The following is a 15,870-nucleotide window of genomic DNA, read 5'->3' as shown; positions in this document are numbered from 1 at the left end:
TTTTGTGTGCTGGCCGTTCATTACGCCCGCATGATAGACCATCAGCGCCTGTGTGCTCTGTTAAGGCACTTATGGATTAAGCACCTACCACTTGATGGATGGGGAGTGTGCATGTGCTCCGTTTAGGCACCCACCAATATATATATATATATATATATATATATATATATATATATATATAGAGAGAGAGAGAGAGAGAGAGAGAGAGAGAGAGAGAGAGAGAGGTGCTTAATGGGTTTTTCAGGTTTCTTTTGTTTTATTTTTAAATTCTGACCTTACAGATGTGATCTATGTACTTTATTTTATAGGGATCAGCTCTTAAAGTGTTCAATTTCAACACATGGGTGAGTTTTTATGTGTTTCACAAAATCAATGGTCCAACATCTTTGTAAACTTTTGAGGCTCAAAATATCATTTTTTCATAGAAAACACATGATCCAGGTGTGGATTCCTCATAAATCGACCATGCCCAACACATTTATGGTTCAGAACTCCTAAAAGAAACACCAAAGGAGCAGAAAAATCCATTAAGCACCTACACTCTGTATATATCACATGGTATACTGTATACTAAATGATTGACAAATTTTGCTTGCTAGCAAATAGGTTTAGAGATAAGATCTGGATGGTTTTGGCTTTTAAACAATGTAAATTTTTTTCCAATCCTGTTACTTCTTAGTTCTAAAAATTATAACTTTTTATAATCTAGCCAGCCCTAACTCCACTTGTTTAGCTCTTGCTCCTTATGAAGTTGAACTCAGCTTGGCTTTGCCACAAGAATGAGCCAAACAACACTTCAAAGTTCAGCTTGTTGGGCTTGTTTACTAGCCCTACAAAAAAGGGCTGATAAACTGAGCAACTTGCAGCTTGGCTCGGTTCATCTCTTCCAAAGCTTGTTCATGTTCATCAAATGAGCTCGACGAGCAGCTCATATAATGTAAATGAGTTGAGTACTAACAATTGGTGTTCTTCTCGGTTCGGCTCGTAGAAAGAATATATATAATATGTATGCAAAATATATCATAAAAAGTGCTTTTGGGTAGGTGATCGGGTTGCATTGCTGTGATAGTGGAGGTTGGGGTTTGAATCTTGCTGTTGATGCGTACCTTAAAAAGTAGCTATATCTTTTAGACAGAGCCAACTCGGGTTTGGCTTGCTTGGCTCAGTCTCTGCTCGATCTCAGCTCGGTCTCGAGCTCAGCATGCCTCAACCTGAGAATGAGCATCAGCCTGAGTTGTGTCCACTGGTAAACGAGCTGAGCCTGAACAAGCTGTGTTCTGTTGGTTCGGCTTGCTCACCGGCCCTACTGTTGCAACATTTTGGCAACACTGTCTTTTTGTAGCTTCATACTTTGGCAAGATTATATTTTAGCAATGCATGGTAACAACGTTTCGATCCCAATGCAATGTTCCCAAGCAGAGGTTAATTCAAGTTTGATCATTAGGTTTCTAAGTTTGGATCATTTCGGGGCTTGTATGATAGAATCTTTTTGGGATTTAGATGTGTATTTAGATAAATATTTTTTATATTGGATCTGAAAGAAATCTAATCTGTTTGCACTTTTATGGGTTGATTGTTCCTACTTTGCAAAATTAAGATCTACATTAAACCCTACCACATCAGATATAGATTGGATAACTGCTTAGAATTTACACTTAGATTTTGATCTGCCATGAATCCTTTTATATTCTACCCGTTTGTGTGCATATTGGTTACCTTACCCTACACTGGGGAAAGAAATTCAGTCTATTTTTAAGATTGGTAGGTGGTTGGAGATTGACCTGGGCCTTGACCTAAAAGTCTATGTTCATGTGGCTCATCAATCCAGGATGGGCCCATGCCATTTTCTGTAACATGCTTTTGTATTCGAGACAGATGCATTTGACATGCTGGTGAATGATTCGAAAGTGCTGAGTCTATGGTTGGGGTGAGCCGAGCCAAGCTGGAGGTGGCTCATTTACCAAAAATATATAGTTTCAAAGTTGGATGTTGTAGGATTTTAACTTTGCTTTGCGTGCTTCAACTAGTTCCTTTACAAAAGAACACATTGTTTCAAAGATAGAAGCAATTATAATTGTACTATGAACTAAACCTACTGCTTGCAAGTCAAATATTTCAATAATTTGTTTTATATTATTATGTGATATAAAATATATCAAAAATATGTTTGTTATTACCTCTCTCTCAGTCAAGTTCCCTCATGATGTGCTACCAATTATAACAAATCAACTCATCAAAGTGCACAAAGATAATAGGTAAAGTGTATATATATAAGAGTAATGTGCAGGTTGCAAACCATTTCTCTCTCAAACCGTTCTAGAATCCTTTAAAAAACATACTTGTAAGTGTTTTTTTGTTTAATCTAAATCAGTAGTAGTTGTGATCAACATGTTTTATTTAGTAAAAAATTTGTATTAGTTTAAACATTTCTCATGTTTAGATTCGTTTTTAACTCAACAAAAAAAAATGATGGTACATATTACACCAAAAACTTGATTAACTAAAAATCAAGAATTCTTGTTAAATTGATTCAATCCAAAGCATGTTTTTTAATAAAAAAGCAATGCTAAATGCATTTACAAGAAACTCATGCAAGTATGTTTTTTAAAATGGTTTGGGATAGTATGGGAGATAAAATGATCTTTATATATATAGGAAAAATATTTGCTACTAATTAAGGTACATAACTAATGAGCTAGAAATCATAAATCTAACCACAGATATTTTCAACATAGTTTGTTTACTAAGGATCAAGCCTTAGATCATGTTTTTCTGATGTAAAAATGTGATCTTTTAAAGTATGAAATTTTGGCACATTGTGAGCCCTTTAAAAACCTAATTACTTGTCATAATCACATGATTGAAAACAAGATTCCTATTAAACAAACCATGTCCATCACATATAACCTATATAGACACAAATACCACCTATTATATTTGTGTATGTTGATGAGTTAGCACATCATGAGGAGAACTTGACTTTTTTGGTTGCCTTAATTTCTTTTTGGATAATGCAAGGTAAACCACCAACCCGCCCCCTCCTCCCAATCGCTGACTCCAGATTGACTGTTCTCCGGTTTGTGAAACCCTTGAGGTTCCCTCTGCCCACCAGAGAGTACACCCAGATTCAACCTTGCGGCAAGGGACCCGTGTTGGGATAAGTTTCCAAAAGGTGCACAAAACTTTAAATATAGCATTATTTGTTTTCAAAGGGGCAGGGATTATGAAAGTTAGCAATTTTTTTTTCATTCTAGTTCAAAAACTAAATGGACAATAATTAATTTATTAAAAACCCTGCTTATAATTAATTTATTAGAAACCCTGCTTTTACAAAAAAAAGAAAAAGAAAATCTTAGTTGGGCCCCCCTCGTCCTATCAATATGTGTGTTGGAGGTAGCTCGCTGCTGAAGCATCAAACGGTATCTATTTCCACACATGTTAAGTGTGCATGGTGCCCTATCATTTTGAATAAATGTTTGGTACAGTCAAGTGTACTTACTATCTAGTAAATCACATGGATTTACAGATTATTCCTTGAGTATCTCATGGATCAAACCTTGCAGATATATGATTTACATGGTCTATATTTTATGTGAAAATATGGTTAGATGATCATGTGATTGTCATGTACAACTCAGCTTCTTAACAAAACTTCAAAAAACAATGTTCTAGATTTAGGGCTGTCAATGAGAATCTGTTGCTGCGACTCCGTCGGATTGGAAAGAATACTGGTTTGAGATTTTGGTTCAGTCAACAATTCAGGTTGGAGACCTTGTCTGGCAGGAGTAGTTGGTGCACGTCACCTTGTGTTAGGACGTTGCAAGTTCGAACCCCAAATGGTATGGTTGTATAACTGGTAGGGTCTGCCTAACCCCAGCTTTCTCTGTAAAAAATAAAAGACAATTATGGTTGGACCAGAAGATCTGAGACTCGGGTCTGGTTTATAAATTTCCAAACCAGGCCTGGGTCAGCCCCATTCATGTATAATATAAAAAAATTGAGCTTTCAGAGAGAGTGACAGGCATAACAGGCGAGGCACAAAGTGTCCATTATTAGTGGATGCTTTTCTTTCATCGCACAAGATCAGTGGCAGAGCATTATTATTTTGCAAAAAATAGCATTTAGCAGCGTGGCGACCGCCACTAAATACTTTTTCCTGCCTAAGTCATTGGCAGTGATAGTGACCACCGCTAATGACCCAAAACAGTTGCAAATTGATGAACGAGCGTCATCGCTGGGCTCGTACAGCTTTATATATATATATATATATATATATATATATATATATATATATATATATATATATATATATATATATATATATATATATATATATATATATATATATATAGCAATCATCAAGACAATGCATTTCTTAGCCCCCCTTTTTCGTTAGGCTCCTTCAAAAATGGTAGTTTTGAGTATTTTTTGTCACATGTAACACCATACATGTGATCTATAGATTTTTTTTAGTGGAACCAGCTTTTGGATCGTCGAAATCTGATCTGTATACAGGTTTTTCCGGTAATCCATAATCAATGGCTATGAAAGTACCCCTTTTTTTGGCTCAAAAAAACATGTTTTTTCCTTGAAAAAACATGACCCATGAGTCGATTCCCACTAAATCGAGCATGCTAAACACATCTAATGATTCAGATCTATCATAAAACACTTAAAACCTATGGATCAAAAGGGGGGAAATGAGAAATGCGGCCTAATATGTTCAACTCTCTCTCTCTCTCTCTCTCTCTCTATATATATATATATATATATATATATATAAGAAATGTGTTTCTTAGATCTCATTAGGTCCCTTCAAAAATCTTAGTTTTAAGTTTTTTTCTCACATCTAACACCGTAGATGTGATTTATAGGTTTTGTTTAGTGAGAATCGACTTTTGGATTGCTGGAATCTGATCTGTATACAGATTTTTTTGATGATAAAAAATCAATGGCTATGAAGGTACTTGATTTTTTTGGCTCATAAAAGTATATTTTTTCATCAAAAAACATGATCCAAGAGTCTATTCCCACTAAATTGAGCTAAACACATCTAACGGTTCAGATCTATCATAAAACACTTAAAACCTATGAAGCAGAACGTGGTAGAACGAGAAATGGGGCTTAATATGTTCAATTCTCTCTTTAATCTAACATTAAACTAGTTTGTGTTTAACATTAGATGGATTCAACCTTATGAAAATAACCAAAATACTCTTGAAGAATTGATTTTTTGATTAAAAATGTATGGTTACTTTTTGAGCATTATAGGTATTTTTAATTTGAAAAGTCATACATTTTCCAAAAAAAGTAACAAAGTTACCTTTTTACCTCAAGAAGTAACTTTGTATTTAAAAAAATGACATTATTTTTTAGGGTATTTTAGTTATTTTCATAAGATTTAATTCATTTAATGTTAAACACAAATAAATGAAAACCTACAAAATTAGCATGGTGCTAAATGAAACATGCAATTGGATATTCAGTATTTTTTCTAATTCAACATCGTTGATTTACTAAAAAACGACACTTGGATCATGCATTTTGGATAGAAAAATAGTATTTGGAGCCTTGAAAATTTATCAAAATTGTAAGTTGTTTTTTGAAACCATATAAAAACATGTCCATGCATTGAAATCAATTGCTCCAATAAGTGATTCCCACATATGTATATTTGAAATTAAAAAAATTCATTAGCATCATGTCCATTTTGTAGGTTTTCATTATATATATGTATACACACACACCAACAGGGGGCTCTGCTTGTTTGGTAGGAACAACTAGTGCAAGTCACCTTGTGTTGGGACGTTGCTTGTTCAAAACCCAATGGTATAGTTGTATAACTTGTAGGGGGTCTATCTAACCTCAACTTGCCTTTCAAAAATAATATATATATATATATATATATATATATATATATATATATATATATATATATATATATATATAGTAGAGTGTAGGTGCTTAATGGATTTTTCTGCTCTTTCTGTATTTGTTTTGCAGTTTCAACCCCATAAATGTGTTGGGCATGGTTGATTTATGAGGAATTGACAAGTGAATCATATGTTTTAATGAAAAAAAAGAAATTTGAAGCCTAAAATATTTACAGAGATTTTAGATCATTGTTTTTTCAAACCTTATAAAAACCCACTCATGTGTCATAATCGAACACTACAGGCGGCGATCCTTATAAAATCTAGTACATAGATCACATCTTTATGGTCTGAATTTAAAAATAAAACAAAAAAATATGAAAAACCCATTAAGCATATATCATTAAGCACCTCTCTCTCTCTCTATATATATATATATGTATATATATATATGTATATATATATATATATATATATATATATATATATATAATATAGTGGTTGGTGCTAACCACTTTTCTAGTTAACCATTGTGCTAATCGTGTTTTTGAAAGGTTTTTCTCATGTATTACTTAGATATGACCATACAAATGTGTTCGGTATAATCGATTAACTAGGAATGACATTTGGATAATTTTTTTGATGAAAAATATGATTTTTCATGTAGAACACACTATGAATAATGCATCAAATTTAAGTAATACATGGAAAAATTCTTCAAAAGTGTGTTAGCTTGAAAAGTGCTATGTAGCTACCACCTTCACAAATTTTGAATGAAAAATGATATTACTATACGGCTAATTTGACACATTTTTTTAAAACTCATAATTTGTGATATTCTTTTAATATCCAAAATTGCAAATATCTTGATTTAAAAAAACCTTTTTATCCTTTGCATATACAAACTTCCTTCCAAACATGTGACTATTTTACAAAACAATCTTTCTTATTAGATTTGTATCTTTTTGATTTGATGTTGAAAACTTTTGCTTTTATAGTCATTGAAAAGCTAAAACAAAGGAGGATAACTTTCATGTTTTGAGTTAGAACTGAAAACCCCTATGGGTTTTTCGTTCCTGAGTTCCAAAACCGAAATAAAAACATACCTTGTAGATTTGAACAACCAAACAATCTATCTTTAGATGGAGTTTTGACTCACAAAATGAAGGATTCTAAAAAATAAAAATATATACAAAAATACATTTCTATTGACACCTGATTCATTGAAAAATGTTGAATGGGCATTAAAAAATAACCCTAATAGATGCATCTTTTCTGTCTATTCTATGATATTTTTGGCCACCTACATTAGAAATCTAAAAGAAATGCAAAAAGAAAAATGACAGATTAGGATGTTAGCTTTCCTATTCCATAAAGATCACCTTGATCTAATAAGTGATTGGGAAAAACTATTTTCTGAAAGATAAACTATTCAATATAAGTAAGGATGAGGAGGCCTGTATAAAACATATGCGAGGATGAGGAAGTCCACATAAAATATATGCTAGGATGAAGAACTTCAAATAAAATGATGAAGTTCACACAAAATATAAGCATAAAATGAGGAAGTTCATATAAAAATGAGAAAGTTCGCATAAAAATAAGTGCAAACATCTTGTTAAACTCAAACCTTGAAACTTCACAAATATCTTACTAAGTTGCATATACCTCATAACTTTGTATAAAAATAGGTGCAGACATCAAGTTAAACTTAGAAAATCACATGTTTAGGAGAAAAATTCATACATATAAAATAAATTCCGCATATATTTAAGAGAAAATCACACGTATAAGAGGAACTCCATATATATTTAAGATGAAATCACATATTTAAGAGGAAATCACATGTTTAGGAGAAACTCCATATATACAGGAAAAAAATTACATATATGGGTGGAACTCTGTATATATAAGAGGAAAATCATATATATTTAGGAGAAAAACTGCATATATAGGAGAAAATCAAATATATTTAGGAGAAAAATCACATATATTTTTTGCAGAATAATCTATTCTCAGATATGTATCTCTTGGATTCAACATCGAAAACTCACATTTTATAGTCGATGAAAAACTAAGACACATTTTTATAGTACGGAATGTTGGGCTGCCAAGAGACATCATATTCAAAAAATGAGTGTAGCTAAGATGCGTATGCTGAGATGGATGTGTGGAAATACAATAAAAGATAAGATTCAGAACGAGGAGATACGTAAGAAGGTAGGCGTTGCACCCATTGAAAATAAGATGAGAGAGAATCGTTTACGGTGGTTTGGACATATTCGACGAAGGCCTAATGATGCTCCAGTTAGAAGGATGGAGAAATGGGAAAATATATTAGTTAAAAGAGGTCGGGGTAGGCCTAGGAAGACATGGATGAAGGTGATAAGAAAGGATATGAATGCTTTGAACCTCACCGAGGACATGGCATTGGATAGAAATGAATGGAGGAGAAGGATTCATGTGGAAGACCCATAATGATTTTCTTTGTTGGTTCATATCGCCGACCCCAATTGTTTTGGGATGAAGGCGTAATTGTTGTTGTGGAAAACTAAGCCACATACCTATAATGTTTCAGTTCTAAGTTAGAACTAAAAATCTCTTTAGGATTCCCATTTTTTAATTTCAAAACCAAAATAGAAACATGATTTGTAGACTGAAACAATCGAAGATCTATCTTTTTAAAGGACGTTTCTCTTCAACTACTCATTAGATTAGGGTGATCTTGGTGGCATTGAAAAGCTAAAGTTGCGATCTATCGCTTTTTTATTTATTTTTTATTTTTGATTTTCAGTGCAAGTAGTCGAAAAAAGCATGTTAAAGACATAAAAGATGCAACTATACTTGTTTTAGTCTTTTGAGCATGTTTCTATTATGATTTTGAAACTCAGAAATAGACACCCTAGAGGAGTTTTTAATTTTGACTCATAAAAAAAAATTTACATAGCTTTTCAGCAACTATAAAAAAGTAAGTTTTCGACATCTAATCAAATGCATATAAATTTGAGAACAAATAATATTTTGTAAAAAATAATCACATATTTGAGAAAAAATTCACATATATTTTGAAATTTTATATGGGCAAAGGGTAAATTGTTTTTTAAAACTAAATATTTACGAATTTAGTCACTAGAAGAATAACAAAAATTACAAGGCATTTCGTGGCGTACGTCATTTTTTGCTGTACAATAAGGTTATTATCTGATTTTTTTATTTGCTGCGTCGGACTCTCCAACCTGCAGCCGTTCCGATAGAGCTTGCACTAATTTCAATTCGATAGAATTGTACTATCGAGTGTACGGAATATTGACACCAATGATTCCTAGCTAGAGTTCTCTGCTACGTGAGTCGTCCAACATGCTTCAAAGTGGCTGCCGATAGAAGATCGAATCCTCATTTATGTAGCCACGGGATTCTCTGGATGCGGGTGTGCCTCACCCATAATCCCCCATGAATCTCCCGTTTCTCTCTCGCTCACCATGCTGATCGGGAAAATCCTGTTGTCTGGGTAGCAGTTCTCTCTCTCTCTCTCTCGATATGCCTTCGTTGGTACCTTGTACACCATCCATATCAGTATCGCCGAGCTACCATAGCCACCACTCTTCACTATCCCCCCCCAAACGAGATGGGTCTTCGAGTTCAGAGAGGCAGAGAAGGGGTCCTCTTCTGAAAACGGGTTTCTCGACCGGAATTCTGAGGCTTTCAGCCGGAGAATTCTCCATGAATTCGAGTCGCCGATCGGTAAAGTGGGTGGCTTTTTGTTTCGGGGAGAACCCATCTTCAGATGGCAGAGAAAACGCGGACGTTGTCTCGAGGGCGAGCGCCGAAGAAGGAGAAGAAGAAATCGGGGTTTCTGATGAGAGGAAATTCACCGTGGAGGTCGGCCGCCCCAACGTGCCGGTTTACTTGAGCGCGTCTCGGTTGAGCCTTGGCGATCAGGCGTTCTTTCTCTTGGCTTTTGTGGCCTGCACGGTACATGAGTTCCTTTGCCACCCTTCCTGCTTCTTTAGTCCTTTTCATATTCTATTTCTTTGGTAAAAATACCTGGCAGTTCTTAAGCCACGAAATGTCTTTTTTTGCAAAATTTTCCTTTTTTGTGGTGACATCGTGCTTATTTTCAGTGTTGAAAGCTCCCGTTGTCTTGTTTTTGGCTTAGTTGGTTCAATACTGTTGCATGCTCGCTTTTGATGGGATTTGAGTTTGTGGGATTGTTTAAATCTTCTGTGAATCAGTAATTTTTTGGTTACTTCATAGTTGGTAGTTGTTCTTTTCCTTTTTTTTTGGGTTCATAGGATTCAATACCATTTAGTCGCAAGCTTTTTGGGACACGAATTATGAATATATTTGGTCGGGGTGCGTGGAGCTGGTTGTGTTCTAGTTTTGTTTTGTGGAGGATTGAATTGCATGATAATTGTGGATGGAGTTGCCATAATTCTCTTCAAATGTTGGAGACTTGTTCAGTGAGTTTGTTGAGTTCAATTGTGCATGGTTAAGTTCTGCTACCCATGATGGTACCATTGTCACGAAGCTTCTTGAGATTCGAAGGATGTGGTTGTTGGTGCATTTCTGTTGTAGTTAGTTTTCCTTCTATGATTGGGTTGATCTCTAGGATGTTAAGGGAATGGCACCTAAATTGGGTGCCAGAGGCTAGCTATCTGCTTTAATACATAAGTAAGCTGTTGTTGATAATGTTGGAATATAAGATAAGAGGAGTGGAGTAAAAAAGAAGTTGAAACAGAACGGTAAGATGTAATTGCAACGAAATACTGTCAACAAGTTTGGTGAAATTGGATTGTCAACATCAGCCAAGGCTTGTTTATTATGAAGCCACAAGGTTGCTATTTGCAGTGATTGGTTGTGAATGGTATCAAACTCTTGCAAACTAAAACAACTTGACAGTTATTATATCTTAGCAAGTTGGAATTTCCTTTTCGAAGCATTGGAGTGAGGATGTCACTGGGAAGACCAAAAAACTTGCAAGAACAAGAAACATTTTCAAAACAAACTTGATTACTTTAATTATGAGTTTGTATCATACATATGTTTAAGCAGGGAATTTTGTTTTGTTTCCATAGTATGTTGACACAAGCACTTCAAAAATCATGGGCACAATAATACTCATTAGACATTAGCCTGATACATGTCCCATCACGTATTTTTTCCAGCTATAAAAGTTAGTACATTTACATGTATAGGACCTCCAATATCAACCATGTATTACACTCGGAAAAGCAAATATAACTAGCCATGTCTGTAAAATTTTTCTTTGTATAAATACTGTATAGTAAAAAATTGCATTTTAGATTATGAAGCATGTATGTGGAACAGTACTTACTAATTCACACGGGGCACAATCCGTCTAGGCTTGATCATTGGATCACTCATTATCTATGCATTTGCAAACTTTGAACCTTTCTATGAAAAGTTTGTGTTTTTTTTTTTCAACTATTTGTACGGAGAACAGAAAAGTTGATTTCAAAAGGTTGTTTAGGGGCTATAATCCATTACTATCAGCTTTAGTTTAATATTTTTGCTTTTATAAGTAAGCTTTACTTGAAAAAGATTAATGGCTGAACAGGAGAGGAAGGATGCTTTTTTATGCATTTAGTTTGGAAGGTGACTTTTCTTGATTAATCATTTCTTATCGACTTCCATCATCTTTTCTGTTGTAGAACTGCATGTCATTTGTCTCATTAGATGCAATTGCTTGTGTGATTTTTATAAATTTCTATGAATTTCTATATCCTCAATTATTTTTGGCCAGCTGTATTAATTCCCCTTTGATGTCATCATGCTTTAATGGGAACAGAGAGTGGGGATGATCCATGAATTGATATAATGAGTTGCCTGAATGACCTTTTTCACACATTCTTCCATCATTTATGAAACTGTATGATAATCGCTATTGCTTCTCACTCTGGAGCATATTATGTTTTTGTTTCCTTATTTCAAGTACTCCTCATGGATCTCCTGGACATTTAAGTTCTTGTACTGTGATTGGTATTCTTGTAACGTATGCATTTGAGAAAACGTATGTACAAAATATGGCTACTGAATCTCCTCTTTCTTCTAACTATTTTCTTTTTGATATTAGAACAGAAACTGAATTTGATACCTATATGACCTGTATGTTGTGGCTTTACAAGTGCTGAAGACAGAAAATCCCATAAATTGTAATTCTACTCAACATATTACTGGATGTGGATTGAATATTTCTAAATTTGTTTGCATATTATTTCCTTATGTGATGCTTGCGGTGTATGTGGATCTCTTTTTCTCTTTGTGTGTGTGTATACATGTATGTATACAAGTACGTACATATGTATGGATATGCATGTATATTTTTATGTATTTATCTATGATTATGTTTGTATGTGTGTGTATTATATGTATTCTTATATACACCCACACACTCATTGAAAATAAAATTTAGCCCTATAAACTGAATGCTGGTTGCTCTACCTTTTCTTTTCTTGCAGACATCTATAGCATTTACAAGCTTGGTAGTTGCAATGATTCCAACATTATATGTAAGTTTGAAGGACCAACTTCTTGCTCAGAGTTGCAGTTGTATGGACTCTCTCTGTCTCTCTCTTTTTCAATGGCATTGACATAAAATATAATTTATATGGAGGGGCTATGCTAAAAAAGAATGCTCCATAATTTTCTCAACCCAGTTTTATGTAGAAAACATGTTTAAAATATAATTTAAATGCTATTTAACACGGACTCTTCTAAAAGGTCAACACACATGACACGGCTTCCGCAGTGTCAGGTGCAGTCAACCGCACCGGGTTCCATTTCTGTGTCACACACACACACACACACACACACACACACACACACACACACACACACACACACACACACACACACACACACACATATATATATATATATATATGTCTGCAGCCTCACACACACCCGAGTTTTGTGACACTTGTGTTGCACCCTTCGTGCCCGCATCTGCACCCACACTTATGTGACATAGTTTAAATGGAGGGGACTATGCGAAAACAGGCGCTTAAAAGATAGAACAACTTTCCCTTTACTGTCACTTTTCTTTTGATTTTGAGATTGCTAGATACAGCTCAACCGAACAAAAATGGTACGTATCTTGATTTTCGAGAACTTGTCCAGTTAAATTGTGCAATTTGGAGGGTGGAGACTGGAGACAGGTTCTTGATAGGACTATTGATACCTCTAGTTTAGGAATTTCAAATATATTTAAGTTAAACTAGTATGGAGGGTACTCCAAGGTTGAATATTTGGATTAGCTTACCCTAGAAAGCCGGTTCCCAATAAAAACATGTAGATACATCCATGGGATCAATTGGACAAAAATAAAATGGAAGTTGCTAAGTCGTTTGTACATACAAACTATTGTAGCAACTTTTAACCCATCTCTCTCTCTCTCTCTCTCTCTGTATATATATATATATATATATAAATGGGGATTTTGCTGCCCCCTTTTTCCATTAGGTCACGGTAGGGCCCCTCTAAAAATCATAATTTTAAGTAGTTTATGCTATATCCGAACTGTTAGATGTGTTTATCATTGTTTATTCAATAGAAAACATGTTTTTGCTTAAGCATCTGTATCCTCAGATGTGTATTTTAAAGAGGTAAAAAAAATAAATAGTTGATATTGTACTAAAATTTGATGATAAAATATTCACATTTTTACATCAAACCAATTCAAAACAAAACTTGTTTCTTAATTAATAAGCAATGATAAACACATCTATCGGTTCAGATCTATCATAAAACACATAAAACTATAATTTTTGAAGGGTCCTAACGTGACCTAACGAAAAAAGGGGCAGCACAATCCCCATTCCCTCTCTCTCTCTCTCTCTCTCTATATATATATATATATATATATATATATATATATATATAGACACACACTAAAATCTATGTCACAATGATATGGGTACGCACACGTATGCGACACGAATTCAAAAAAAAATTCAGAAGTAAAATCCTGTGACACATGTATATATATATATTGTATTATTGTTTCTTTGAAAAGACTTTTTCATTTAATACTTATGAAAGCATATTGATATTAATAAAAAAAACACATTTGACAATGATTGAGATGACTCTTTTTCTTTCTTTCTTTCTCTCTCATAAATCATATTGTAGATTATGTGATTAATAAAAAAACATAAATGAAAAAAGGATATTTACTTTTTTGACTTTCTCTTACTCTCTTAAATAAAAATAAGTGAAAAGAATGAAATGTCATTTCTGACATGTCATCTACTTTTTCTACTCTCTCTTTCTTTCTTTCCACGTCATTTCCCTTTTTCTCTCTCTCTCTCTCCAAGTATCACAGTAGACCTTTTTTTTTCAAAAAATCTAATTTTAAACTGCCAGTGCTTAAGACACGAGTCTGACATGTGTCATCAGTGACACAAGCCTATTTGACTGTAACATAGACTAGAATATGTGAACTGGAGTATGAACCGAGATTTTCATGTTTTTTTTTTAATGTTTTTCTTAAATTCTGCCGTACGGATGTGATCTAGATGCTTGGTTATATAGAAAAGGACTCTCGGATCATCCGATTATGATGCATAAGAAGAATTTTTTAAGGCTTGAAAATCAATGACTCAGAATTTTCGTAAATATTCAAGCATACTCACATTTTTTCATCGAAAATACATCTGCAGGGTTGGATTTGCAAATAAAGTGTTAGAACTGCCTAGTTCACCCTCCATTCACATATTTCCAGTTAACATATTCTAGTGGTCTTATATGTGTGTTTGTGTGTGGAAAAGATTGGCTACACTCTAAAGTAGCATACTCTAGCGAAAACCCATAAGCACAAGTTTTATTTCATTAATTTGACTCGACGGATGCATCCAGCATGGTCGTTTACTTTGAAGTCTTTATAAATCCACTTATACACTGCGATTGGACGATTTAAAAACATGTTCTTGACTATGTCACATGGGTGCGGGGATCCGGCACTTTCAAAAAACCTGGGTGCGGGGGTGCGGCAAAAATATAAAAAATTATATATATATATATATATGGTTCTTCAATTTGAACAACCTAAGTAGAACTCGGACCTTCTTAGAAAATTATTCCAGCAACGAGGGTGGGTGTTGGAATCCATGAGTATAAACCAAGGGATTTTCTTTTCCAAATTTACACGTCAACAGCTTAATCACTCACATATATCCGATTGCAACTACACCATGGTCTTACCATTTTAGTATATAGTTATTTACACCATATCCATGTAAAATTGCATAAGTAGAACTGGAATATGAAATGCAGCAACTAACAAACTGAAAAGAATGCACATATACAGGCAGCAGTTTGTCACATTTTCTCCCCACATTTTTTGGTTTTGGTCATTTCTCTAAATGCAAACAGGGTAATCATCACCACATTAGAATACCTAATCGGCTAATCCTCAATAAGGAGACCATTCCCTTACTAAAAAGATTCTGACTACCACAAATTAGAATTTACCAAGTTATCCAGGTAAATGTTTCATTCATCTATATTTGTATAGGACTGAATCGTAAACAATTGTGAGTTGGCTTTCCACGGAAAAAAGTTCAAGAATTGATACATTGCATGCCTCCATCATATTTCTCATTTTTGGTAACTTTTTAAGCATGCTGTTACTAATGATCAATTGCTCGAGTGATACAAAACTTATCTTTTTGCTTATTGTCATGTTTTAGCTTTTTTACCGCTCTATTTTTATTCTATTATCCATTCTTTTGTTATTTCCTAAAATAATTAGACTTTTTACAATTTTGTCTCATCTTTCATTATGTGTAAAACTCGGTTAAAAAAAGTTCGGATCCAGGCCCGAATCCCCCCCCGCCCCCCCCTTTGCGCACCTCGCCTGCCGGAGACCCACCTTCGCCGACAATCTCGTGTCGGAGACCACCCCCACCCATAGCCGGCAAACCCGGACCGGCGAAGCCTCTCCCCCTCTCTCGCTCGTGTTCTGACCACCCGACAC

The 15,870-nt window shown here is 34.4% G+C and overlaps 2 protein-coding genes across 2 annotated transcripts in view; both read left to right on the top strand.

Moving 5' to 3' along the window:
- LOC149840590 (uncharacterized) overlaps nucleotides 1-1,970 on the top strand; it is a 46,457-nt gene extending 44,487 nt beyond the window's left edge. Inside the window, exon 13 of the mRNA XM_090003218.1 lies at nucleotides 1,876-1,970. The gene's annotated coding sequence lies outside the window, so the exon portion shown is untranslated. The remainder of the gene's footprint in view (nucleotides 1-1,875) is intronic.
- Nucleotides 1,971-9,245: 7,275 nt separating this feature from the next.
- Nucleotides 9,246-15,870, top strand: part of LOC149840589 (uncharacterized) — a 39,156-nt gene continuing 32,531 nt past the window's right edge. The window contains exons 1-2 of the mRNA XM_090004480.1: nucleotides 9,246-9,845; nucleotides 12,353-12,403. Of these exons, the coding sequence (XP_089860606.1) occupies nucleotides 9,411-9,845; nucleotides 12,353-12,403 (486 nt within the window). The 5' untranslated portion in view covers nucleotides 9,246-9,410. The remainder of the gene's footprint in view (nucleotides 9,846-12,352; nucleotides 12,404-15,870) is intronic.

The sequence above is a fragment of the Nuphar pumila genome, chromosome 4 (genome assembly GCF_984573655.1).
Source record: "Nuphar pumila chromosome 4, dmNupPumi1.hap1.1, whole genome shotgun sequence".
In the NCBI taxonomy this organism is placed as follows: domain Eukaryota; kingdom Viridiplantae; phylum Streptophyta; class Magnoliopsida; order Nymphaeales; family Nymphaeaceae; genus Nuphar; species Nuphar pumila.
The sequence above is the reverse complement of the archived record's forward strand: the minus strand, read 5'-3'. Positions and strand labels throughout refer to the sequence as shown.